The sequence below is a fragment of the Cetorhinus maximus genome, chromosome 6, assembly GCF_964194155.1.
Source record: "Cetorhinus maximus chromosome 6, sCetMax3.hap1.1, whole genome shotgun sequence".
NCBI lineage: Eukaryota > Metazoa > Chordata > Chondrichthyes > Lamniformes > Cetorhinidae > Cetorhinus > Cetorhinus maximus.
The window spans coordinates 44,887,824-44,915,410 of record NC_135884.1 but is presented as its reverse complement, the minus strand read 5'-3'; the positions used below and the strand labels follow the sequence as shown (position 1 = coordinate 44,915,410).

At 43.0% G+C, this 27,587-nt stretch overlaps 1 protein-coding gene across 5 annotated transcripts in view; it reads left to right on the top strand.

The window, feature by feature from the left end:
* The window catches only part of suclg2 (succinate-CoA ligase GDP-forming subunit beta), a 405,981-nt gene that overhangs the window by 352,975 nt on the left and 25,419 nt on the right, over nt 1–27,587 (top strand). For 3 of the 5 annotated variants that reach the window (XR_013576840.1, XM_078543679.1, XM_078543682.1), the window contains exon 10: nt 12,536–12,656. Coding sequence is in view for 4 of the 5 variants with exons in the window: in XM_078543679.1 (XP_078399805.1) it covers nt 12,536–12,656 (121 nt within the window). In the remaining variant the exon portion in view is untranslated. Of the gene's footprint in view, nt 1–12,535; nt 12,657–16,703; nt 16,786–22,306; nt 22,544–27,587 lie in introns of those variants that run through there. The other 2 variants (XM_078543680.1, XM_078543681.1) reach the window with 2 other exon arrangements.

Here is a 27,587-nt window from a genome sequence, read left to right as displayed (position 1 = left end):
GCCTCCTTATCTCATTTCAACCTTGGTTCAAACATGGACAAAAGAGCTGAATTCCAGAGGTGAGTGGCTACACCAGACAAAAGCAGCATTTCACCGAGTGTGGCATCAAGGAGCCCTAGCAAAATTGAAGTCATTGGGAATCAGGGAGAAAAGACAGTATCGGTAGGAGTGACCATGGCACAGTCATTGTGGAGACGAAGTCCCACCTTCAGTTGAGGATACCCTCCATTGTGTTGTGTGGCACTACCACTGTGCTAAATGGGATAGATTTCGAACAGATCCAGCAGCTCAAGACTGAGCATCCATGGGCCGTGTGGGCCATCAGCAGCAGCAGAATTGTACTCGAACACAATCTGTAACCTCATGGCCTGGCATATTCCCCGCTCTACCATTACCATCCAGCCAGGGGATCAACTCTGGTTCAATGAAGAGTGCAGGAGGGCATGCCAGGAGCAGCACCAGGCATACCTAAAAATGAGGTGCCAACCTGGTGAAGCTATAACACAGGGCTACTTGCATGCCAAACAGCATAAACAGCAAGTGATAGACAGAGCTAAGTGATCCCACAACCAACGGACAGACCTAAGCTCCGCAGTCCTGCCACATCCAGTCGTGAATGGTGGTGGACAATTAAACAACTAACTGGAGGAGGAGGAGGATCCCAAACTATCCCCATCCTCAATGATGGAGGAGCCCAGCATATCAGTGCAAAAGATAAGGCTGAAGCATTCACAACAATCTTCAGCCAGAAGTTCCGAGTGGATGATCCATCTCGACCTTCTCTGGAGGTCCTCAGCATCACAGATGCTAGTCTTCAGCCAATTCGATTCACTCCACGTGATATCAAGAAATGGCTGAAGACACTGGATACTGCAAAGGCTGTGGGTCTGGCAATATTCCGGCAATAGCCCTGAAGACTTGTGCTCCAGAACTTGACGCTCCCTCCAGTCAAGCTGTTCCAGTACAGCTAAAACACTGGCATCTACCCGGCAATGTGGAAAATTGCCCAGGTATGTCCTGTACACAAAAAGCAGGACAAATCCAACCCTGCCAGTTACCATCTGTCTACTCTCCATCATCAGTAAAGTAATGGAAGGGGTCATTAGCAGTGCTTCAAGCAGCACTTGCTTAGCAATAACCTGCTGACTGACGCCCAGTTTGAGTTCTGCCAGGGCCACTCAGCTCCTAACCTCATTACAGCCTTGGCTTAAACATGGACAAAAGAGCTGAATTTCCAAGGTGAGGTGAGAGTGACTGCCCTTGACATCAAGGCAGCATTTGACCAAGTGTGACATCAAGGAGCCTTAGCAAAACTGGAGTCAATGGGAATCGGGGAAGACTCTCCGCTGGTTGGCGTCATACCTAGCATAAAGGAAGATGGTTGTGATTGTTGGAGGTCAGTCATCTCAGCTCCAGGACATTGCTGCAGGAGTTCCTCAGGGTAGTGTCCTCGGGCCAACCATCTTCAGCTGCTTCATCAATGCCCTTCCTTACATCATAAAGTCAGAAGTTGGGATGTTCGCTGATGATTGCACAGTGTTCAGCACCATTCGCAGCTCCTCAGATACTGAAGCAGTCCATGTCCAAATGCAGCAAGACCTGGACAACATTCAGGCTTGGGCTAACAAGTTGCAAGTAACATTCGTGCCAGACAAGTGTCAGGCAATGACCATCTCCAACAAGAGAGAATCCAACCATCGCCCCTTGATGTTCAATGGCATTATCATCACTGAATCCCCCACTATCAACATCCTGAGGGGTTACCATTGACCAGAAACTGAACTGGACTAGCCATATAAATACTGTGGCTACAAGAGCAGGTCAGAGGCTAGGAATCCTGTGATGAGTAACTCACCTCCTGACTCCCCAAAGCTTGTCCACCATCTACAATGCACAAGTCAAGAGTGTGATGGAATACTCTCCACTTGCCTGGATGAGTGCAGCTTCCACAACACTCAAGAAGCTCGACACCATCCAGGACAAAGCAGCCCACTTGATTGGCACCACATCTACAAACATTCACTTCCTCCACCACCGACGCACAGTAGCAGCAGTGTGTACCATCTACAAGATGCACTGCAGGAATTCACCAAGGCTCCTTAGACAGTACCTTCCAAACCCACAACCACTACCATCTAGAAGGACAAGGGCAGCAGATAGATGGGAACACCACCACCTGGAAGTTCCCCTCCAGGTCACTCACCATCCTGACTTGGAAATATGTCACTGTTCCTTCACTGTCGCTGGGTCAAAATCCTGGAACTCCCTTCCTAATAGCACTGCGGATGTACCTACACCACATGGACTGCAACGGTTCAAGAACGCAGCTCACCACCACCTTCTCAAGGACAACAAGGGATGGGCAATAGATGCTGGCCCAGCCAGTGAAGCCCGCATCCCGTGAATGAATAAAAAAGAAAAATTCCCCACTCGTTGGAGTCATACCTAGTTGTGATTGTTGGACGCCATCGCCTCAGCCCCAGGAAATCACTACAGGAGGTGTTTTTTATTATTATTATTCTTTCATGAAATGTGAGTGTCGCTGGCAAAACTGAGTGTTGCTAGGCCATTTCAGAGGACAGTTAAGAGTCAACCACATTGCTGTGAGTCTGGAGTTACATGTAGGCCAGACCGTGTAAGGATGGCAGATGTCCTTCTCTCAAGGACATTACTGAACCAGATGGGTTTTTACAACAATCAGTGATGGTTTCATGGTCACCATTACTGAGACTAGCTTTACAGTCCAGATTTTATTAACTGAATTTAAATTCCACCAGCTGACGTGGTGGGATTTGAACCCATGTCCCCAGAGAATTAGCCTGGGCCTCTGGATTACTATCCACTGACATTACCACTATGCTACTGTCTCCTTTGGCCCTGGGTTCAGCCATCTTCAGGTGCTTCATCAATAGTCTTCCCTCCACCGTAAGGTCTGAACTGCAGATGTTCACTGATGCTTGCAGCACCATTCACAACTCCTCAGATACTGAAGCAGTCCACGCCTGCCTGTAGCAAGATCTAGACAACATTCAGGCTTGAGCTGATAAGTAACAAGTAGTATTCGTGCCAAACAAGCGACAGACAATGACCATCTCCAACAGAAAGAATCTGACCATCTCCACTTTGTGTTCAGTGGCATTATCATTGCAGAACTCCCCACATGGCAGTTTCCAGAAACTTAATTGGACCAACCACATAAGTACTGTGGCGACAGGAACAGGTCAGAGGCTGGGAAACCTGTGGTGACTAACCCACCTCCTGACTCCCTGGTGCCTGTCCACTATCTACAAGGCACAAACCAGTCCTGTGATGAAATTCTCTCCTTGCCTGAATCCTTTAATTAAGAATTATCACAAGCTCTGCATGACCACTATAAAACTGAGCATTGAGTATGATATATGTACTATGTTATATTGCAAGAATGGATGAGAAGTGTGAAATGGTTTAAAATTCTTAATAGGGCATACACTTCTTTCATTTGCATTGATAGCTTTTACCTAAAGCAGCACTTTGCAAACATTTTATCTGAGAATGATGCCTATCCTGCTCTTCTGTGCAAGTTGGTTTGTAACAAAGACCTACTGCATTAAGAATCAAAGTGAAGTGTCAATGTAACAATGTGTGCTGAGATAGAGAGTATACTTGTTTCCTTTCCCATCTAACTAGAAATGTGAATTGGGGTCGTATGCCATAGTGCTCTCCTTTCTGGAACTTCCTAATTTGGTAACTGATTATTGGGTTTTCAGCAAACTTGTTGAGTGATTACCCTTTATCAGTCAATTTATTGGCTCTTTTTGAAAATACACTAAATGGAGGCAATCTTTCCGTTTGTGCATGGATGAATGTTTAAGGTACCATCAAACAAGCTCATGATCAAGAGTAATTTTGAAACTTGTCTGTAAATTTAAAATTCTTCCAATATCTCAAGTTTAAAACAACATGCAGTTTCATTACTTCTATAGTTTTTTATTCCTTATTTATTTGCTGGAATATGCTAAAGTAAATATAAAAATAAAATAAATATAATAGTAAACTATAAACTGTTTATTTTACTTTGCAGCTCAAGTCCAATTTTTGTACATCTGAGCTAAGGCTTGTGACTTTTGAATCCAAGTATTCCTTATACTGGTGGAAAACGGACATGGTTAGAGATTTAAGTAGAATTTTTTCAACAAATTGAACCTGGACACAAGATGCTTTAAAATGTATTTTGGGCAGAAGCTTACCTGCAAGGGAGCAATTTCCCCAGACAGCTTTGTGCTTGGTTGACTATCATAGGCAGGCAGAAGTGATTTAGATGGAGGATGGGCAGCTTTGCACTGACCCTAAACAATAATCCTTTTGTTAGATATGCCTGTTCATGCAAGATACATTGTGCACGTTGATGTTGATAAATTTCTTTGATTTCTGCCAGTCTTTGAAAGGAAGCCTTTAAAGTATCAACACAGACACCAGAAATCAGTCAGGCAGAATAGCCTGAAAATGTGGAACCTTTACCCTGTTTGGGCAGAATTTAAGTTTCCACATTTACAGAACCTACCAAAATAGGCTTACTGTGCGCGTGTTATTTATTTTTATAATCGTGCATGAACAGAATTCAAAATGACTGTGGCTAGTGATTCCATTGTGATTAATAGATTGTGTGTTCTTTCTATTGTGGAATGAAGCAGCTTAGAAACTGAGTTAAATGATGCACCTACCTTAGTGTGTTAAGAGTACATGTGCTTAAGACAAGGAGATCTGGTCCAGATCATTGAGTAATTTCATTGTCATACTCCTATGCCCTACTACCACATTAGCAGATGCTAAAAAACATCCACTTAAAAGGGTTTCTGATGCTACTGAACCTAAGTAGATACCTGTTGCAAACCTGAATTTGTAACAAGCCTCAACACCTAGAAGAATAGAATGAGATTTGAGTATAAGCTTTGATTTCTATTGCACTTAGTTCTCAGTCTGAACTGCAGGAACATGTGTAGTCTTCTCTATAAGTAGAATGGAAAGACTAAGGAGCAAAACCTATATGTCACTCTCGAGCATCTTGTGGTTATTAACTACAGGGGACGTCAACAGTGTCATAGACCAGACCAGTTGCTCAATTTGCTTATTCATGCTGGCTAAAGATTAGGAAAAATTATGAATGTTTGTGAACCTTCATTGTTTTGCTTCCCATTGGTTTAGCAGGGTGTGGTAGTTACCCTGATTTCAAATTTGGGGGCACCAGGTATGAACAGAAAGTCTCAGCTATATTTAGCAGGCATCTCAAGAAACACACCACAACAGCTGACCTGCTGGTCAAAAGTAGATCTGGTGTATCTGGTAGCACTGCACTGCTGCAGTATGGAAAGATGTATTACCTTTACTCTTAGTCAGCAGCAGTGTTACTCTAGTAAGTAAGTTTATTGGAGCCAGTCTGCTTTTAGTTTTGTGATCTGATGGGTTGCTACTCAGCTCATGGCCAATGAGGGTAATGAGGAGGAACTTCCCAAAGTTTTGAGATAAAATTATGCCATTCATTATTTATTACATTAAAGTTGATCTAGATGCCTGTAGCATGCCAGATGTATTCTAAACAGATGAAATGCAGAGTTACAGGGAACAATGACAACTTGAATTTGTATGGCACCTATAGAAGAACATTCTGAAGGAAGCAATAAAATGGTCGGAGACAAGAGTGATAATCAGATAAACATTAGAGTCATTGCAGCACAAAAGAACACCATTTAGCCCATCGTGCCCATGCCAGCTCTCTGTGGAGCAATTCAGTCAATCACATTTCCCTGTTCTACCCCCATAACCCTACAAGTTTATTTCCCCTAAGTACCTATCCAATTTCCTTTTGAAATCATTGATCATTTCTGCTTCACCACCCTTGGAGGCAGAGTATTCCATTACCACTCACTGCATAAAAATGTCCTGCCTCACATTCTACTCCCGCACCCCCCCACCTCGCCTCAATATCTCTTACCCAAAACCTTAAACCTGTTTACCCTAGTTCTTGTGTCATCAGCTAATGAGAAAAGTTTTTCTTTGTCTACATTATCCAAATCTGTCATAATCTTGTACATGTCGGTCAGATTTTCCTTCAAACTTCTTTGCCCCAGGGAGAACAACCTTCAATTCTCCAAAGTAACCTTGTAGTTAAATTCTTGGGCTCTGGAGCTATTCTAGTAAATCTCCTCTGCACCTTCTCAGGGACTTCCACATCCTTCCAAGTGTGGTGACCAGAATGGGACGCAATAGTCTAGTTGTGGCCTAAGCAGAGCTTCCTAAAAGTTTGGCATAACTGCCCTGCTTTTGTACTCAATACCACTATTTATGAACCCCAAGATCCCACATGCTGTGCTAACTATCAATATGTCCTGCCAATTTCAATGCACATGCACCCCAGACCCCTCTGTCCCTACACACACTGTAGAATTGTGCCACTAAGCATATTGCCTCTCTTTCTATCCCTTCTGCCAAAATGCATCACCTCATGCTTCTCTGTATTAAATTCCATCTGCCATTTGTCTGCCCATTCTGTTAGTCTATCCATGCCCTGTTTCAGTCAATTGGTATCATCCTCACTTTTTGCCACACCTCCAAGTTTGGTATCATCAGCATTTATATGTGGTCCCAGCACTGACCCTTGGGGAACACCGCTGTCTACCATTCGCCAGCATGAAAAAAGACCATTTACCACAACTCGTTGTTTTCTGTCCTTAGGCCAATTTTTTATCCAAGCTGACATTGGCCTGGGTTTCCCAGCCCCGTCGTTGGCAGGACCCGCTGGGGGCGAGGCGGTGCCCCATCCAGAAGTCCATTGACTTGCAGCAGGACCGACCGATCCCGGCGGCGGGCGAGTGCGGGAAATTCCCCCCAATGGCCCTCATATTCCATCAGCGTCAATTTTGTTAACCACCATTTTGTCAAATGCTTAAAGTCCATATAGACAAAATCCACTGTATTCTCTTCAGCAACCTTCTCGTTACTTGATCAAAAAGGTGAGGTGAGTGACTGCTCTTGACATCAAGGCTGCATTTGACTGACTGGCATCAAAGAGCCCTAGCAAAACTGAAGTCAATGGGAATCATGGGAAAATTCTCCACTGGTTGGAGTCATGCCTTGCACAAAGGAAGATGGTTGTGGTTGTTGGAGGTCAATCATCTCAGCCCAGAGCATTGTTGCAGGAGTTCTTCACGCTAGTGTCCTAGGCCTAACCATCTTCAGCTGCTTCCTTAATGACTCTCTCTCCATCATAAGTTCAGAAGTGGGGATGTCCTCTGATGATTGCACAATGTTCAGCACCATTCGCAACTCCTCAGATACTGAAGCAGTCCATGTCCATATGCAGAACGACCTGGACAATATTCAGGTTTGAGTTGTTAAATGGCAAGTAACATTCACACCACACAAGTGTCAGGCAATGACCATCTCCAGCAAGAGAGAATCTAACCATCTCCTCTTGACATTCAATGGCATTACCATCACTGAAATCCCCACTATCAACATCTTGGGGGTTACCATTGACCAGAAACTGAACTTGACCAGCCAAATAAATACTGTGGCTACAAGAACAGGTCAGGGACTAGCAATTCTGCAGCTAGTAACTCACCACCTAACTCCCCAAAGCCTGGCCACCATCTACCAGGCACAGGTCAGGGGTGTGATGGAATCCTCTTCACTTAACTGGATGAGTGCAGCTCCAGTAGCACTCAAGAAGTTCGACACTATCCAGGAAAAAGCAGCCCACTTGACCGGCATCTCATCCACCATCTTCAACATTCACTCCTTCCACCACTGACACGCAGTGGCAGCAGTGTTTACCAACTACAAGATGCACTGCAGCAACTCACCAAGGTTCCTTCCACAGCACCTTCCAAACCCAGGACCCCTACCACCTAGAAGGACAATGGCAGCATTTGCAAATTCCACCACCACCTGCAAATTCTCCTTCAAGCCTCACACCACCCTGACTTGTAACTATATTGCTGTTCCTTCACTGTCTGGGTAAAGATCCTAACAGCACTCTGGGTGTTCCTACAACATGTGGACTGCAGCAGTTCAAGGAGGCGGCTCACCATCACCTTCTCAAGGGCAATTAGGGATGGGCAATGCATGGTGGCCTAGCCAGCGATGCCCAGATCCCATGAACGAATAAATTTTTTAAAATAGTCAAACACAACAATCTGCCTTTAACAACTCTGTTCTGGCTCTTTTAAAATAATTTAAACCTCTCCAACCTCTCCAAATGCCTGTTATTTTTTTTTCTCTAATAATTGTTTCTATAATTTCTACAACGAAGAATGTACTAATACCCTTTCTTGAACAAGTGTGTCACATTTTCCACCCTCCAATCTTTGTAACATGTCTCCCCTATCTAGGGAAACTTGGAAGACTTTGGCAAGCCCTTTTGCTACCTTCACTCCCACTTCCCTTAGAGCCTGGGACGCAAGCCACCTGAACCAGGTGACTTATCAAAGAGAAAGCTCGAGGCACCAGAACAGTATAGCTATGGGTAAAGGCAAGCAAATTGGGACAGGAAGGGACAGAGAGTTTAACCAAAGTTGTACATCAGTGAATAAGGTCATTGCAGGGAATAGAAATAAAAAAACTAAATTAAAAATTCTTTATCTGAATGCAGGAAGCATTTGCAATAAGATGGATGAACTAGTAGCACAAATAGAGGTAAATGATTTATACCTAATAACCGTGGTTAGAGGGTGACCAATGTTGGGAATAAATATTCCAGAGTACACAATGGGCAGGATTTTTCAGTCGGTGTGCAGGGGCGGGTCCGACACACCGACGCATAAAATGACACGCGATGACGTCGGGCGTGCATCCCAACTTCATCGCGCTGTCTCGTGATGCTTCGTTCAGCTGGAATACGCGGGAGTCGGCTGCGCGTCTGTCGATATATAAACGGCCTATTAAGGCCATTAAGGAAGTAATTAATATAATTGTTAACGCTGCCCATCCAACCTTAAGGTTGGTAGGCAGGCGAAAAGGCCAAGCGGCCTTTACGTTTTTTAGGAAACCTCATCCACAAGCGGGACGAGGTTTCCTAAAGCTTTTATTAAATAAATGAAAATTTTTTCCAAAATATAAAAACATGTCCCATTTCATGTGACACAGTCACATGAGGCGACACGTTTAATTAAATTTTTTCTCCATTTATTTAATTACTTCAATATCAATTCAATCTCCCTGAGGTAGCTCTGTGCCTCAGGGAGATTGAAGCATTCTTTCACGCACATGTGCGTGTACAGGTAGCGCTGAGCGCTACAGCTCATGCCTTATGCTGGGTGGGCCTTAATCGGCCCTCCCACATAAAATGGCGGCGTAGAGCCGATTGTGGGCGGCGATTGGCTCCGCGACAGCCTGTTCCCGCTGCCTGAAAAATTCAGGCCAATATTTTGGAAAGACAGACCGAATAGCCAAGGAGCAGAGGTAGCCCTGATAATAAAGGATGACATAAAGACATTAGTGAAAAAGGATCTAGCCTTAGAAGATCATGAAGTAGCATCAGTATGGATGCAAATTAGGTATAGCAAGAGTTAGAAAACACTAGTGGGTGTAATTTATAGACCCCCTAATTGCAATTATACTGTTGGACAGAACACTAAACAAGAAATTATTGGGGTTTGTAACAAAAGCAATGTAATAATTGTGGAGTACTTTAATCTTCATATAGACTGGGACAATCAAATTGACAAGAGTTTACTCGAAGATGGGTTTGTAGAATGATTTTGTGACAGTTTTTTGTGGAACCAACAAGGGATAAAGCTATCTTAGATCTATTTTTGTGAAATGAAGCAGGGTTAATTAGTCATGTCATAGTTAGAGATCTACTGGGAAAAAGTGATCATAATACCATTGAATTACATGTTAAGTTTGAAAGTGACATACTCCAATCACAGAAAAGAATCTTAAGCTTACAGCCAATTACATAGGTATGAGGGGAAAACTGGCTAAGATTAATTGAGTAAATGGGCTGAAAGGTATGGAAGGAAATGAACAGTCAAATATATTTAAAGAGCAATTCAAAATATTCAACAGAAATACGTTCCATTGAAAAAGAAAAACTCAGCAAGAAAAACCCCCCATGGCTTATTCAAGATGTTAAGGATAGTATTAGCTTTAAAGAAGAGGCTAACAACCTTGCAGAAATAAGTAGCAAGTCTGAGGATTGGGAGTGTTTTAGAAACCAGCAAAGGGCCACCAAAAAGTAAGGAAAAAAATAGAGCATGAGAGTAAACTAGCCAGAAATATAAAAACAGATTGTTAGAAGTTTTATAAGTATAGAAAAATGAAGAGAGTAAGTAAACATTGGTCCCATAGAAGCTGAGGCAGGAGAGATTATCATGGGGAATGAGGAAATGAGGGAGTCATTGAACAAATATTTTGTGTCTGTCTTCACAGTGGAAGACACAAGTTTCATACCAGAAATTGACAGTAAACTAGGGGCTAAAAAGAGTGAGGAAATTAAGTAAATTAATATCAGCAGAGAAAAAGTATTGGAGAAACTTAGAGACTAAAATCCGACACATTCCCAGGACCTGATGTCCTGTACACCCTAGGGCTCTGAAAGAGATGGCTGCAGAAATGGTGGATATGCTAGCTATGATTTTGCAATATTCCTTAGAATCAAGAATGGTCCCATCAAATTGGAAGTTGGTAAATGTTACACCACTTTTCAAGAAAGGAGGGAGAGAGAAAACAGTTAACCACAGGCTAGTTAGCCTAACATTTGTGATTGGAAAAATGCTGGAATCTATTATTCAGGAAGTCTTAACAATGCACTTATAAAAACATTGTATGATTAGAACAATCAACATGGTTTTACTAAAAGGAAATCCTTTTTGACAAATTTATTAGCTTTTTTTCAGGGCCAGTAGAGTAGAAACAATAGATATAGTATATCTAGGTTTGCAAAAGGCATTTGATAAGGTGCTGCACAAAAGGTTAGTAGGCGAGATAAGAGGTCATGGAGTTGGGGGTATTATACTAACATGCATAGAGAATTAGTTAATGGATAGAAAGCAAAGAGTCAGCATAAACAAAGCATTTTCAAGTTGGCAGGAAGTGAATAGTGGAGCCCCACAAGGATCAGCGCTGGGGCCCCAGCTATTTACAATCTATATTAATGACTTAGATGAAGAGGCAGAGAGCATTGTATCTATGTTTGCTGATCATACAAAGCTAGGTGGAAAGGTAAGCTATGGGGAGGACATGGAAAGGCTGCAAATAGATATAGACAGGTTAAGTGAGTGGGCAACAAGGTGGCAGATGAAGTATAATGTAGGGAAGCGTGAAGTTATTCATTTTGGTTGTAAGAATAGAAAAACTGAATATTTGTAAAAGGTGAGAAACTTGTAAGTGTTGATGTTCAAAGGGTGTGCTCGTACAAGAAATGCAGAACGTTAGCATGCAAGTACAACAAGCAATTAGGAAGACAAATGGCATGTTGGCCTTTATTGCAAGGGGTTTGGAGTGCAGGAATAAAGAAGCCCTGCTAGAATTGTAGAGGGTTTTAGTGAGACCACATCTGGACTATTCTGTGCACTTTTGGTCTCCACATTTAAGAAAGGACATATTTGCATTGGAGGCGGTACAGTGATGGTTCACTGAATTGGTTCTATAATGAGAGACTCAGCAAATTTGGCCTTTGGAGTTTAGATATTCTCTGGAGTTTAGAAGAATGAGAGGCAAATCTCATTGAAACATGCAAGGTTCTGAAGGGGCTTGATAGGTTGGACACTAGAGATTGCTTCCGCTGATTGGGGAATCTAAAACATGGGAGCACAGTCTCAGGATAAGGGGCTAATCATTTAGGACTGAGGTGAGGAGAATTGCTTCACTCAAAAGGTGACTCTTTGGAATTCTCTATCCCAGAGGGTTGTGGATGCTCCATCATTGAATACATTTAAGGCTGGGATAGACAGATTTTTGGTGTCTCAGGGAATCAAGGGATATGGGGAGGGGACAGGAAAATAAAGTTGAAACCCAAGATCCGGCAGAGCAGGCTCGTGTTGTCTACTCCTCCTATTTCTTGTGTTCTTACCCATTCTGAGCATAGCCAGCCTTTCCAGTACACCTTTCCTATCAATTTTCACCTCATCCATTACCTATATAGTCTCCACTTCTATTGTCAGTATCCTCTTCCTTAGTAAACACTGTTACAAAGTACTTGTTAAATATTCAGAAGCTTGACACATGGCGCTTTCTAACTTGGGCAGAGATATCCACCGACTTCCAATCCTTTGTTTTGTAAATTAAAATTTTGCAATACCTGAAGTCAGTTTTACTTTGTTACAAAGTAATTGTGGGAAAACTTCTGTTAAGTCTGTTTGCCTTGCTATGGTACTGAGGTTGATATTCTAGATTCCAGAATACCTCCTCCACTCTCTGGCACCTCACTCCCTTTCCTCCCTGCTGCTTTTGGTAGTAATATTTTAAGGAACATAGTTTTCACACAGCTATTTCTAGTTCATTTGAATTTGTTGTGCTATCCCTGATGCCTTCTGAAAGCTTCTTTGTTCTTTTCTAGGTTAAAGCAATCCTTGTCAACATTTTTGGCGGAATAGTCAACTGTGCAATAATAGCACATGGCATAACAAAGGCATGTCGTGAACTTAAGCTGGAAGTACCACTGGTTGTGAGACTTGAAGGTAAGTAATGCAAAAATAAAGATTTGCATTTATATAGTATCTTCACGACTTTTGAAGAGTAGTCACTTGCAATAAACTACTGGCTACTCAGCTTTCCCCTCTGATTCCCATGCTAGCTGATATTGCCAATTTCCCTCTCTTCATGTACTGTGTACATCTTAATGTGTCATCAACAACTCCCTCCTCAAAAAAAACACAGCCCTTGGCCCCACTGTCCTTGGAGACTACTGCCCCATCTCCAACATCCTTTTGCTCTCCAACGTCCTTGAACGTGTTGTTGCCACTCAAATCTGTGCCTATCTTTCCTGGAACTCCATGTTTGAATCCCTGAAATCAAGTTTCTGCTCCTGCCACAGTATCTTGAAGGCTCCTATCAAAGTCACAAATGACATCCAATGTGACTGTGACAAAGGAAAAACCATCCCTCCTTGCCCTCTACCTGTCTGCAGCCTTTGACACAGTTGGCCACACTATCTTCCTCCAGTGCTTCTCCACTGGCATCCTGATGGGTGAGACTGCACTTGCCTGGTTCCATTCTTAACTCTCTAATTGTAGTCAGAGTATCACTTGCAATGGTTTCTCTTCCTGCTTCCATGCTGTTACCTCTGGTGTCCCCCAAGGATTTACATTTGACCTGCTCCTTTTTCTCACCTACATGCAGCCGCTCAGTGACATCATCTGAAAATATAGCCTCAGCTTTCACATGTCTATAGTCTTTGCCACAAACTCCGTTTCCTAGTAACCAACGACTCTATCCTTCTCCCTGGAAACTGCCTGAGACTAACCAGATTGTTTGTAACATTGGTGTCACATTTGATACTAAATTGAACTTCCGATCATGTATCCAATTCATCAGTAAGCCCACCTATTCCCAGCTGACACCTAAGCAGTAGCATAAGATCTTTCCCCATCCTAACCTAGGAGCGTTAGAACCAATTGCAGCACTTCTGCTTTGCCCAGTTGGAGATCGGATAGAGTTTGTGTTTTCTTATTGTCTGCGATCAGTGTTTTTGTGTCTGAAGTTAGTGTGTTTTCTTACCCTCAGAGTAGTTTGTCCTAATTTAAATAATTTCCACCAGCAAGCTTTAGTGAATTTAAAAATAAATATGATTATTTATTATCACACACTTGTCTCAGAGGCTTAAATCAATGTCTCATATACACTACCATACACACAACACTTAGATACAGATGAAGAAAAGAAAGCAATACGGTTCCAAGTAGTAATTATTTCAGTCTCTTTCGTAGCAGATGAATTAATACTTTGGCTAGAATGCAGGTCTTGTAAATCAGCGGATTTTCATTAAGCTATGAGACTTCTTGTAGTTAAATTGTTAGGAGGTCGGCTCTCAGGTGAATTTGAAGCTGGAACAGGCTGGGGGAGGATCCTTCTCCCACTTTCAAGAAATAGTTATTTTACCTTGGCTGCATAGTTGTCTTGCAGCTGGTTTGATGGCTTAGATGGTGTTTTTGATCAAATCTGTCGTTGTGTTTCTGATCAGAATAGCTACTGTAATTTTTAAAAGAACAGCTCGCAAACATAGTTGTCTTAACCAAGTGACCTGTGACCAAAGTCATCCCCCTAAAAAAGGTGGTGGATTGGGCTGATACACATCCTGTGCTGTAGCCTTTCACACTTTGAGAGTTTTGAGACATCTAAGTTCTTTGTGTTTGGTGTGGAGCCATCACAATATAATGAAAAAAACAAAAAGCTAAAAGCTACTGCGGATGCTGGAAATCCAAAACAAAAACAGAATTACCTGGAAAAACTCAGCAGGTCTGGCAGCATCGGCGGAGAAGAAATCAGCTAACGTTTCAAGCCTTCATGGCCCTTCGGCAGAACTGAAGCATAGTTAGAAGAAGGGAGAAATATAAATTGGTTTAAGGTGGGGGGGGGGTGTAGAGAGAGACATTGAGGGTGTGGTGATTGTGGAGATGAGCAGATAATCAAAAGATGTCACAGACAAAAGGGTCAAAGAGGTGTTTTGTCTGAGAAAAGTGCTAATTAAGAATGGAAGACAACAGGATATTCAAAGTACAGCTCTAGTGGGGGTGGGGTGGAAAGGCTAACAAGGTTTTAGTTTTAGATTTAAAAATAATGGAAATAGGTGGGGAAAGAAGAATCTATATAAATATTGAAAAAAAAAAGCGGGGATTGGGTGGGGGTGGGGGGGGGGGGGGGTGGGGGGTGAGAAACGGGGTGGGGATGGGGGGAGGGAGAGTTTAAGATCTGAAGTTGTTGAATTCAATATTCAGCCCGGAAGGCTGTAAAGTGCCTAGTCGGAAGATGAGGCGCTGTTCCTCCAGTTTGCGTTGGGCTTCACTGGAACAATGCAGCAAGCCAAGGACAGACATGTGGGCAAGAGAACAGGGTGGAGTGTTAAAATGGCAAGCGACAGGGAGGTTTGGGTCTTTCTTGCGGACAGACCGCAGGTGTTCTGCAAAACGGTCGCCCAGTTTGCGTTTGGTCTCTCCAATGTAGAGGAAACCGCATTGGGAGCAACGAATGCAGTAGACTAAGTTAGGGGAAATGCAAGTGAAATGCTGCTTCACTTGAAAGGAGTGTTTGGGCCCTTGGACGGTGAGGAGAGAGGAAGTGAAGGGGCAGGTGTTGCATCTTCTGCGTGGGCATGGGGAGGTGCCATAAGTGGGGGTTGAGGAGTAGGGGGTGATGGAGGAGTGGACCAGGGTGTCCCGGAGGGAACGATCCCTACGGAATGCCGTCAGGGGGGGTGAAGGGAAGATGTGTTTGGTGGTGGCATCATGCTGGAGTTGGCGGAAATGGCGGAGGATGATCCTTTGAATGCGGAGGCTGGTGGGGTGATAAGTGAGGACAAGGGGGACCCTATCATGTTTCTGGGAAGGAGGAGAAGGCGTGAGGGAGGATGCGCGGGATATGGGCCGGACACGGTTGAGGGCCCTGTCAACGACAATGAAAGGTGGATGTGATCCATTTCATATTCAGCTACCACCCGTGGAGTTTCAATGTCTCTGTTGTCCCTGATGAAACAAGGAGACAAGTTGTATGCAAACCCCATTGTCCTGTAGTTTTCTGTCCATTCTTAAACAATGAGATGTGTGAATCTCGCAAGTGGCTGAGAGATTATTTCACTTGAGTCCTTTTTTAATCAGGAATTGACCGCAGACACTTAGCTAACAGGTCAAATGCCAAAGAAGTCACATGATGTACTGCGACCATGCTTTTGTGTCCATTTTCAAAAAAATAGAGCTTTAAAATTTGTAATATCTTCATGCCTGTACTGGGCATGACACAGTACAAGGCTGAACTAGGAATGTTATTCTGTATGGCACACCAATCACCAGATAAACTCACTGGGCACCGCTTCTGGGGGCACAATGCAGACTTACCTCCATTGTAGTAGTATGGCAGACGCCACTGGCTACATGTGAGATCAGAGAGTCGTCAAGAAGACCATGGAGTCACACGTAACACCGTGGAGCAAGCCATCAGTAAAGCAGAGATTCACTGCCTAGATCACCGGGGGATCTCTACAGTGCACACCCGAGAAGGTGTCCATGTTTGTAGTTGTATGTTGCATATCTCACAAGCCTCGCAATTATGAGGGCTCACCACTACCCCCTGGGATCCAGAAGCCACCATGGGGTGGTGAGGCGGGGTGGGGTTGGGGAAGGAAGAAGAGCAGGAGGAAGAAGGGAGGAGTCCACATGCACCAGCTGCAACTGGACAGAATGAGAGGGACCACATAGTGAGGCTTCACTTCACTTGTACATTTTGGCATCTGCAAGTGCCCCCTGTGCCAAAGTGAAGCTGGATTCTCCATGCTCCTAATCAGTGACAGAAGGCTATCTGGGAGGTCTGCCAATGCACCAGGCATCTATCTCTATGTATGTTCATTATGTTCTCCTACAGAATTGCTCTGCAACCTCAGCCTCTGGAGAGTTTGCACATGGGTTGGCCTATCCCTCTTTACTGGCTGCAGCCCACTTGTGCCGGGTGACTCACTATGTACATTGAATTTAGATGGGTGGACACATTTTGTGTCTAATCCATCCCTTTTCCAACAGGGACAGGCACACCACAAACTGGGTCCCCTAGCCCAAAAAACAGGCAAATGAATTTTGTGCCCACTATATCCATTTGAGGAAGGTAAATATTTGCTTTTAATGAGAAACCTAAAAACATGCATACAAGAAATTACTTCAAAAAGAATGTAAAGATAAGCATTACATTTTTATCTTCTGTCTGTAATCCCAGTCCAGGTCCTGTTTACCCATAGATAAAAGCAACATACTGAAACAAAAACAGAAAATGCTGGAAAAACTCAACAGGTCTAACAGCATTTTTGGAGAGAAAAAAAGAGTTAACATTTCGAGTTCTTATGACTTCTTCAGAGCCAAAGAGAAGTAAAAATATAATGAAATTTATACTGTTTAAGGTGGGTGGAGCAGGTGAAGCTGGATAGAAGGCTAGTGATAGGTGGAGGCAAAGGAGAGATTGCCAGAGATGTCATGGACAAAAGGACAAAGGGGTGTTATTGATAGTGATACTAGCTAAAGAAGGTGCTGATGGTGGCATTGAGATCAGAAAGCAGAATGTGATAATGGCAAGACAAGGGTAAGCACTCTGGAAAGAACAACATGAACAAGTGATAGATGGTCCTTGTGGGAGTGGAGTGGGGGGAGGAGACGATGGTGGGAAAAAAGATTGAAAATAGGATAAAAGGTGGGGATAAAACAATGAATAAAAATAAGTGGATAAAAAATAAAAATTAAGAAATGAGAATGAATATTGTAAAAAGGGGATAAAAAGGGCTGAGGATGAAGGAGAGAGTTCATGATCTGAAGTTGTTGAACTCAATGTTAAGTCCAGAAGGCTGCAAAGTGCCTAATCGGAAGATGAGGTGCTGTTCCTCCAGTTTGCGTTGGGCTTCACTGGAACATTGCAGCAGGCCAAGGACGGATATGTGGGCATGAGAGCAGGGTGGTGTGTTGAAATGGCAAGCGACAGGGAGGTCTGGGTCATGCTTGCAGACAAACTGAAGGTGTTCCGCAAAGCAGTCACCCAGACTGTGTTTGGTCTTTCCAATGTAGAGGAGACCACATTGGGAGCAGCGAATGCAGTAGATCAAATTGAAGGAGGCACAAGTGAACCTCTGCTTCATCTGAAAGGAGTGTTTGGGCCCTTGGACAGTGAGGAGGGGGAAGTAAAGGGGCAGGTATTGCACCTTCCGCGATTGCATGTGAAGGTGCCATGGGAGGGAGATGAGGTGTTGGGGGTGATGGAGGAGTGGACCAGGGTGCCCCAGAGGAAACGGTCCCTACGGAATGCCGGCAGGAGGGGTGAAGGGAAGATGTGTTTGGTGGTGGCATCATGCTGGAGTTGGCTGAAATGGCGGAGGATGATCCTTTGAATGCGGAGGCTGGTGGGGTGAAAAGTGAGGACAAGGGAGGCCCTATCATGGTCCTGGGAGGGAGAGGGGATAGGTCGGACACGATTGAGGGTCCTGTCAACCACAGTGGGGGTAAACCTTGGTTAAGGAAGAAGGAAGACATGTCAGAAGCGCCGTATCATTTCTTCCTAACATTGTTTTATTCATTGTTGTTTCTTTAAAAGACATGCTGCTACAAGCAGTGAGAGTAAAGGATTTATGCATGTTTTGCTTTCCCCTCCCTGAAATATACCACCACATTGTATACTTTGTACGTTTTTTTAATCTACCCTCTTTTAATGGCTTAATGTCTATACATTATGCATCCCTGCGAACTTTTAAGTACTTCCTGTTTGTTTTAAGTAAAAAAGCTAACTGCATGACTAGTAAATAATTAAGTGCCTTCAGAGATTTTAGATATAAATACATACTCATGCATATTCCCAAGGCTGGTGAAATGCAGTTATCTAGGAACATCAAAATTAATGTTGCTCCAACCGGTTACATAAAAGAGACAGCATATCATTCTATAGTGAGATCTTATGAACTGGAACTATGAAATGATATTTACCCTTAACTCCCTTGACAATGAAGTTATTACATAACACTTGTAAATAAGCTAATTAGACAACCTCACATTTATGTGGAAATCACATATGAGCTTACAGAGCAAAGTTGCTCAGAGGAATAAAAATGGAGAGTTCTGGAGTCTTGTGGATAGAAATTCACTTTTGTTCTGTTGATGAACACGTGAGCCAAATCAATAAAACCCTTTTTCTACATGTTACTGAACAGTTACAGCAGTATTGACTATCGGATTATTCATTGCTTTACCAGCCATTGATTAGTACATGAACCCCTCTACATAATTGCAGCTTTAAAGAGTTGGGTATTTCATCAAGGCGGAAAGCTCCTCTAATCTATGAGGAGACTGACATGATAACTGAGGTTAGGCTTTGGGATAATGCAACATTGTTTTACTCATGTCTATTGTTTTTGGAAAGGTAGCTAAAGGAGTTAGAGCATATTGGATGCAGTGCATCTGGCTCTATGGATCTAAACTTATAGATTGGTTTTGTAAATCTGATGTTCAGTGTCTGCTAGACTGAAATGGCTTAAATTCCTTTTTGGGACAAAAATTAAATTCATAACTATTCTGCTATTAGCTGACCTCTGAAATGTGGCCCATTGGCTTGTTAACTACCTTAGGGGGTTCACAGTAGTTTCATTCCAATTTCAAGTTATTCCATTCATTTGATGGAGGAAGATGTGTCAAATTCCACGGACAGTACAGCCCAAGTCAAATCACATCCCCTACATGTTTTACACTTTTAAGTAGAAGGGGATAAGTTCAGTTTGAAATTTATTTTGTTGATCTCTGGTGTCTGTTAATTTAGAATTGCTTGGGTCTAATATTCACCACCATTACTTTGCCTTTTATTCCATGACGTTTTTATTATTTAATCTCTCCCACACCAACCCTATTCCAGACCTTCCCTCTTGTCTTTCACCCCCTTCCCCTTTCAGCAGCATAAAACCATCACATTTCTACCTCTTTCAGTTCTGAGGAAGTCATATTGGACTTTCCACAGATGCTGCCAGACCTGTTGAATATTTCCAACACTTTCTATTTTTGTTTCCGATTTCCAGCATCCACCAATATTTTGCTTTTATTCACTATCAGAGTGCTTGACCGACATACATGAGACAGAAATATGTCCACATTAACATGGACAGAACCAAAGCCACCCTGTTCAGCTACCATCAAATTGGTGTAACTTTTCCCTTGATAGTATATTGCTCCATGGCTGTGACTGATCCTGAACCTGGTGGTGTCCAATCTGGATATCCTGAACGATTCTGAGTTAAGCTTTGAACCCCATATCCAACCAGCCACAAGTACTGCTTTTTCCCACTTCTTACCTCACAAAACAAAAACAGAATTACCTGGAAAAACTCAGCAGGTCTGGCAGCATCGGCGGAGAAGAAAAGAGTTGCCATTTCGAGTCCTCATGACCCTTCAGCAGAACTGAGTGAAGTTAGGAGAGGGGTGAAATATAAGCTGGTTTAAGGTGGGGAGTGGGGGTGGGGACTTGGGCGGGGGGGGGGGGGGGGGGAGAAATTGTGGTGCGGGGGTGGTTGTAGGGACAAGTAAGCAGTGATAGGAGCAGATATCACTGCTCCTATCACTGCTTACTTGTCCCTACAACCACCACCCTCTCCCCCCCCTAAACCAGCTTATATTTCACCCCCCTCCTAACTTCACTCAGTTCTGCTGAAGGGTCATGAGGACTCGAAACGTCAGCTCTTTTCTTCTCCGCCGATGCTGCCAGACCTGCTGAGTTTTTCCAGGTAATTCTGTTTTTGTTTTGGATTTCCAGCATCCGCAATAGTTTTTTGTTTTTACCTCACAAATACTGCTTCTAAAATCTTTTTCTATGTTGCTTATTTTACTTCCAGCCTTGGTTTGTCCAATGCCTCCTAAACTCCATTTTGCCCAAAAGTTCCATTTGTTACATAATTTGTCTACACTAGTACCTGCTTATCCACCACGCTTGTTCTTGCCAGCCTCCAGAGACTCCCTGTCCTTCAACTCATTGAATTCAAAATCCTACTCTCATTTACAAATAGTCTCATCCTACCCAATTTCTACAACTTCATTCAATGTACATTCCAGCCTACCTCCTTCAATCTTCTGATACTAAGTTCTTGTCCACTTCCCAATGGACACTCAATGCAAAATAATGGGACAAGGTGCGAAGCAGACTGCTGATCAGATCCTTTCAGTTCTCTGCGAGGTGAGTTAAATGACCCTCAGGAAGCCAATTGATCACTGTAATAGTATCTATAAGCAGAACACATTTGAACCATTACTGGTATTAATTTCAATGCATGCTACCAGGTATACCAGGCACCTTAATCTTACACTTAGATTTCTAAGAGTTGTGCTCCATTAGCCAGCATCATCCCATCTTAGAAAAGATTTGTGTTCAAGAAAAATTCATTACTTCAGCACAGGACCCATTTAGATGATCCAGAAGAATCACTGACAAATGTTACTTTTCTTTTCAAGTGTAAAAATATCTCAGCATCTAACCCCATGAGATGTCTTGTAGCTATGAACAAGTAAGCTAGTGCCTCCCCCGGGCCCGCCTCTTGTTTGAATTGAGAACACATTTAAACCTTAAGCACTTCTATAAAGGAGCAATAAATATATGTAGCATTTTGTCAGCCAAGTATCCAATGCAAATATAATTGGCAAGAGCAATGCCCCAACTAAATATTAAAACTGCAGCTTATTTTGAAAAGTGAGCTGGAATTGCACTTTTGGGAACATATAGCTGGCTCCTGATTGAAATAATGCAGGCTATTAATGATCTGGTTATTCATCATTTAGACTTCTGGCTGAAGCATCAGAAGCACCATTTGCTACTGCTGGTCTCAAATTGCAACAGCTGTATTGAAGTCAACAAGAAACAGTGGGGCAGTTCATAAATCCAACTGAGAGCAGAGGATGGGACTAAAGTTCAGAAAGGAATTGCCATTAGGAAATTCAGAAAGAATTTGCTGAAAGTGAGAACATTGAAAACCCAATGTTGGGTCAAATAGCAGAAGAGAATTTGAAATAAAATGGAGGGCGTGACAAATTAATGGTGCAAATGCAGGTGAAACTGAACAATGTACAAGTTAGGCCAGGGTGAAATATATTGGACTATAGAAGGGGAGAACAGGAAAAGCTGCATGTGAAACAACTGAAATAGAGGCTGTTTTGGGCATTGCTTTAAGCTGGAATCTGTGCAGTGTTATGGGCAGGGGAGAGATGGTTTCCTCTTTTTTCCACCTCTCAACTACCCACAGAAAGATGTTTTTTTTTTAAAGGGAAGGAGTGTTTTAACACCTTGAGTGCTTTGACTCTTAAAAACAAACCAAAACATGTATTCCCGTGAGTTTAAAAAAAGGGAAAAATAAATGTTTATTTCTCAACACCCAGATGTATTTACAACAGCACCCACTCTCACATGCACACAGACACGCATACACCCAAGACAACATAATTACAGAAGAGGTAGCTTGCACTTAGGTTTTATATAAAAAAAAATTTCACTGTTGTACTTGAGTCTTTTGAGATGGAAGCTTGAAAAACATTGCAGGCTTGATGATTCCTTTTTAGTTCACTGAAGAAATGGTGGTTGTAAGTTCCTGGCAATTAATTCAATGGCTTACTACTTGCCATAGCAGGTTTCTGCCTTTGCTCCATTAGAGGTGCAGTCGAGCCCTAGTATTGAAGACCTGCCTTGGTTCTTCAAATCGGAAGGTAAAAGGCTAGCCCCACTCCTTTGCCAGCGAGTGGATTCAAGGAAGGGTCCTTCCTTTGGTGGGCTGAATCTCTTTCCTCTGAGGCTCCTTGTCTTCCAGACTGAATGCCTGACTGCTGTCAAAAGTGTGTGTTAATAAATGTTTTTTATCATAACCTGATTTCTGTCAGATGACCAAAGTGTCTATTTTCTCATTGTCCGCACAAATGGTCCCTGACAACTGAAACATTGACACACAATAGGATTTGAGTTTCAGCCATTTGCACCTCCTTGCGAATGAATAGGTTCCACCTCACCATCATTCTGTGGGATTTAATTCTGTAGGACCGTTGTGCTTTAGTTTCTGCAAGTATTTGGTCAAAGCAACTATTAAATCCACTGGAAAGATCTGTTGCATTTTAATGTCTTCTCAGTGGAATGTCCCAGAAGGTTGTTTGAATTTTAATGTCCTGACAAGAAGGGAGGTCACCTAACCTCTCGACTCCATCTTGTTTCAAAATAAGTTGTCCATTCTCCATTTTGTTTATTTTAAAAGTAAAGGGTCAATTTTCCATAAATCTGTAGGTATAATTGCATGGACATGAGTGCAGAGTCAGGAGATCAAAGGAGAAAAGAAAGGAAGTGTTCATAGAGATATGTGAGAACAATAGGGCAATAATACCGGTTGATTTAACTATCTCAGTATTGCCTGAGATAAAGCTAATGTATGTGATCAAAGTGGAGGAGTCTTCTTAGAATGCAACCCATTATGGGTGGACTCTTTTGAGGTGATGGAGGTTTCATCTGCTGGATGGAGAGCCAACAAGAGACCCACGTTGCCTCCTTTGGGGAAGGCCTACAGAACCATGAGCCAATCAGGCAGTTGAGAAGCTAGCGGCAGGCCTTTCCACAGGATCAGGACCCTGGGGGTGGAGGTCCAGACTGCTGAGAGCTGCAGGTCAATCAGAGGCTGGCAGCTCGTTTGCTTGCACTGCCACAAGGGAGACGGTAGCTGTTGCTGGAACCATAGCCATCAGGGGCCGAGGAGCGACCCAGGTAAGTAATGGCAAGAGGGCTTTTGCAGGGTGGGGGTTGCAACATTGAAGACGTTGGCAGCAAGGGCAGGGGTTGGCTCTTAGTGGGCCTTCCCTTTCCTGATGTTGGCTCCCTTGATCAGGCACTGAGTTGCTTTTGAAGGAGGGAAACTGCCCCCTCCCCCCACCCAAGGAGACAACAAGCAGCCCGCACAGGCTTGCTTGTCATGCACGCCGCATGGCAACAGGCCCACCCACAGTTGGAATAATACAAGTGGCAGTGGGGTGAGGCCCTTAAGTGGTCATTAATTGGCCACGGGCCTTCCCACCCCAGACGTAATTGGGGATGATGGCGGGATCGGGGTGCTTACCTGCCATCTTCCCACCCGATTAAATGCACCCACCACCTCCAAACTCGCTACTAGAGAGGCAGAAGATTCCGCCCTATGTTTCTAATTCAACAAGGAAAGAGACTTTACTTGCAGAATTGAAGTGGAACAAATAACTGATATTGACTGATATACAAGTAAGAGAGTAATTAGGAAATGATGACTATTACATATTGAGTTGTGAAGAGGATGCAAAGGAGCTTCAAGGGAATTTGGACAGGTTAAGTGATTAGGCAAGGATGTGGAGATGGACTATAATGTGGAAAAATGTGAAGTTATTCACTTTGGTCGGAAAAAAAGAAATGCAGAGTATTTCTTAAATGTTGAGAAATTGGGAAGTGTTGATGTCCAAAGGGACCTGGGTGTCCTTGTTCATAAGTCATAGAAAGCTAACGTGCAAGTGCAGCAAGCGGTAAGGAAGGCAAATGGTAAGTTGGCCTTTATTGCAAGAGGATTTGAATACTGGAGTAAAGATGTCTTGCTGCAATTGTATAGAGCCTTGCTGAGACCACACCAGGAGTATTGTGTAAAATGTTTTCTCCTTACCTGAGGAAGGATATACTTGCCATAGATGGAGTGCAATGAAGGTTCACCAATTTGATCCCAGGGATGGTGAGATTGTCCTATGCGGAGAGATTGAGGAGACTGGGCCTATATTCTCTAGACTATAGAAAAATGAGAGGTGATGTCATTGAAGCATACAAAATTCTTACAGGGCTTGACAAGTTGGATGCAGGAAGGATGTTTTCCCTGGCTTGGAGGTCTAGAACCAGGGGACACGATCTTAGATTCAATGGTGGAGCAGGCTCGAGGGACCAAATAGCCTATTTCCTATGTTCCTACATAGAATCAAATTCAGAGGGCTGCATGAAAAAGCATAGCTCAATGAGAAAAGAAGGGGGCTTTCTCAAATTAGCAGGTCAGAAAGTTAGAGTGAGAAATCAACAGTGGGGAACCTTCCAATGTGAGAAAAAATGTAGATATATCTTTATAAGACAAAAACGGGATACATCAAATTTTAGATGCTGTTATATAGAGTGATTACCTAAGTGAGGAGAATGCAATAGGTACTGCATATATGGATTTTCAGCAGTGATTTGATAAACCGGTCCCATGAGGCTTGTCACAAATAATCATTTAAATGTAAGTATTCATGTAAATATAAGAGGAAATTTGCCCCCATGGACTAAAAGGTGGTTAACAGAAAGAAAAGGTTAGAGTTAATGGCTGTTGCTCAATTGAAAAAAGCTGGATATGGTGCGTCAGAGGTCAAATACTTGAGCATATGGAGCACAATACTGAAATGTACTGATGACACAAAGATGGGGTTTGGCAACACTGAAGTGACTTAGAAGATCTCTAAATGGTTAGTAAAATGCAGGCAAGACGTATAGAAGCTGAAATCTTGCATTTTGGGAAGAAAATGCACTAATTCAAAATTGGCTGAGGGATGCAGATGAAAGGTGAAAAAAGATTAATTTTGTTCAAGTGTACCAGCTACATAAAACCATGAAAATCAATAAAGACTGGGCTGTTATGTATAAGACCCAATATTTCAGGGGAGAGAGTTCCCCAGTGAGAATGGGGGGAATTCCCCAATATGTGCAGGTCTTGCTGAATTTAGCAGCAGGGCATCATAATTTTTGGATATGTTTTCTGCACAACAAACATCCAGATTAACAGGCTGGCCAGCTGGTGGCAGGGAAACCAGCAGCAAAAGGCTGGAGCCAAGGACTCTTGGAGAATGGTCTCTAGTAATCAGGAAAGATCACAATTGGAGGCTGCGAGCAAACAAGGAAGAAGGGAAGGAAAGATGCAGGTTCAGGCAGGGTCAGCAGATCACAGAGCAGGAAATTCAAGTTCGTTGGAGCATTTGATAGAGGGATCAGAAGCTCACCCTCAGTTCAGAGCCAGGAGATTGTGCAGCAGGAGGTGTGGGTTCCTGGGCAGGGGAGTGGGATTATGAGGCAGGAGGACCTGATTGCTCAGCAGCAGTAGGAGGCCCGGAATGAAGGGGCAGGATTCCCAAAATCGCGAGTTCAGGAGCAGGAGGCCTGGGATTGTGGGTTCAGGGGCAGGAGGCCCGGAGCAGCAGGGAGGTAGATGGCTGGGCCATCATGAGTTGAAGGTGGGCTTGGAAGATTACGGGGCAGGAGGCTTAGGTTTGCAAGTTTTGGGGAGGTAGGTCACAGGGTAAGAGTTTCGGGGTCATGGATTAACAGGGAGAGACAGATTGTGGGCAGAAAACCCAGGATTACGTGGCAGTCAGCTCAGGATTGCGAGTTTGGAGGTGTGGACAGATCGCACGGCCAGCACCTTGTGACTTTTTTGGGGGGGGGTTGGCAGATTACGGGCCAAAGAGGAGAAATTGTGATCAGTAGAAGATTTGCTTGAGAGGTAGAGGCAGCACACCTGCTCCTCCTGGCACACTTGGAGTGCCATAAAAAGCACTTTCCTTCTGCAGCCAGCTGCTCCCATCTCAATTTAACTGCCAGCTTTCCTAAGCCTTTGGAAACTGGGCCAGCGATTGTTAAATTTAAATCAGGCTCCCAACTGTACTGTGGGATCCTGATTTGGATATTATTAAGAAGTTGTTTGGCTTTCCAAGATGGAACATACACACAACATGCAACCTACAACCTGTTGCTGCAAAATTGGCGGCAAGCAAGGATGCAGCAAGTATGATCAAGTTATGTGATTTTTAACCCCTTACCACGCAAACTGCCCCCGCCTGTCATGTGATATTGACTTCATAGAGTTCAAAAATAATGAATAATGAGATAATACATTTTAACAGAGTAATGATAAGACATGATGATAATGATACGTACAATTTCAAGTACTGTGTGCAGTTTTGAAGACCCGATTATAGGAAGGACATTAAAGCCATAAAGTTACAGCATAGATTCACCATGACAATACCATGGAACATAAACTAGCGTAATGAAGAAAAATTTGAGAGGGACTATTTCTGCAGGAGTAAAGAAGGGTATGAGATTTATTAGAATTTTTAAAAATTATGAAGGTACTTCATGGTGTGAATACAATCTTTTTCCTCCGATTAGGAAAGTTAGTGCTGAGGGATTGTCAATGTAAAATTTTCAGTAACAGAAGAAATGATTGGAGGAATTGTTTTATGCAGAGTGTTTTTAGAACATGGAGTGCTTCACTACAAGAAATGTTTGAAGCAAAGAGCAAGCTGATAAATCTTTAGCAATATAAAATAAAGGGATGTAGGGAGAGAGCAGGGCAGTGGGATTTGCCTTTTTTTCCAGCAAAGACAGTGGGTGGAATGACCTTCTGTATTCTATGCTTCTATGGAAAAAAATTGAAACTGCTGGAGCTGATGCACATGTTAGGAAGAAAAAGTAAAAACTGAGCAAGAAGAGGATTTATCAGCTTAGCAATCTTTTGTAGAAAGGAAAAAATACTTGATCCAGAAAGCTTACTCCATTTCATTACATTTGTTTCCTTGAATGGTGAAAGATTTTACAATCAGTAGTAACTGTCAAGGCATGAGTGTAATTAAGTGAGCTTGGCATACATTCCAGAAATTCTTTTTGGGCAGAATGCCCATTTTTCTCACCACTGTTGCTGCATTTTGCACAATGTGTGAAGGTCTCGGGCACCTGTTTGTGTTTATACCACCAATTTTCCACACCCTCTGAAGTTGAAAACTACTCCATTATGTTGACCTATGTTGTTTTTTTCTTCCTATTGTTTTATTCTTGCAATGCCTGGACATGCATGTAATAAGAAAGTTTATGGTTGCAACATTACATTTGTCTGAAAATGTAATTCT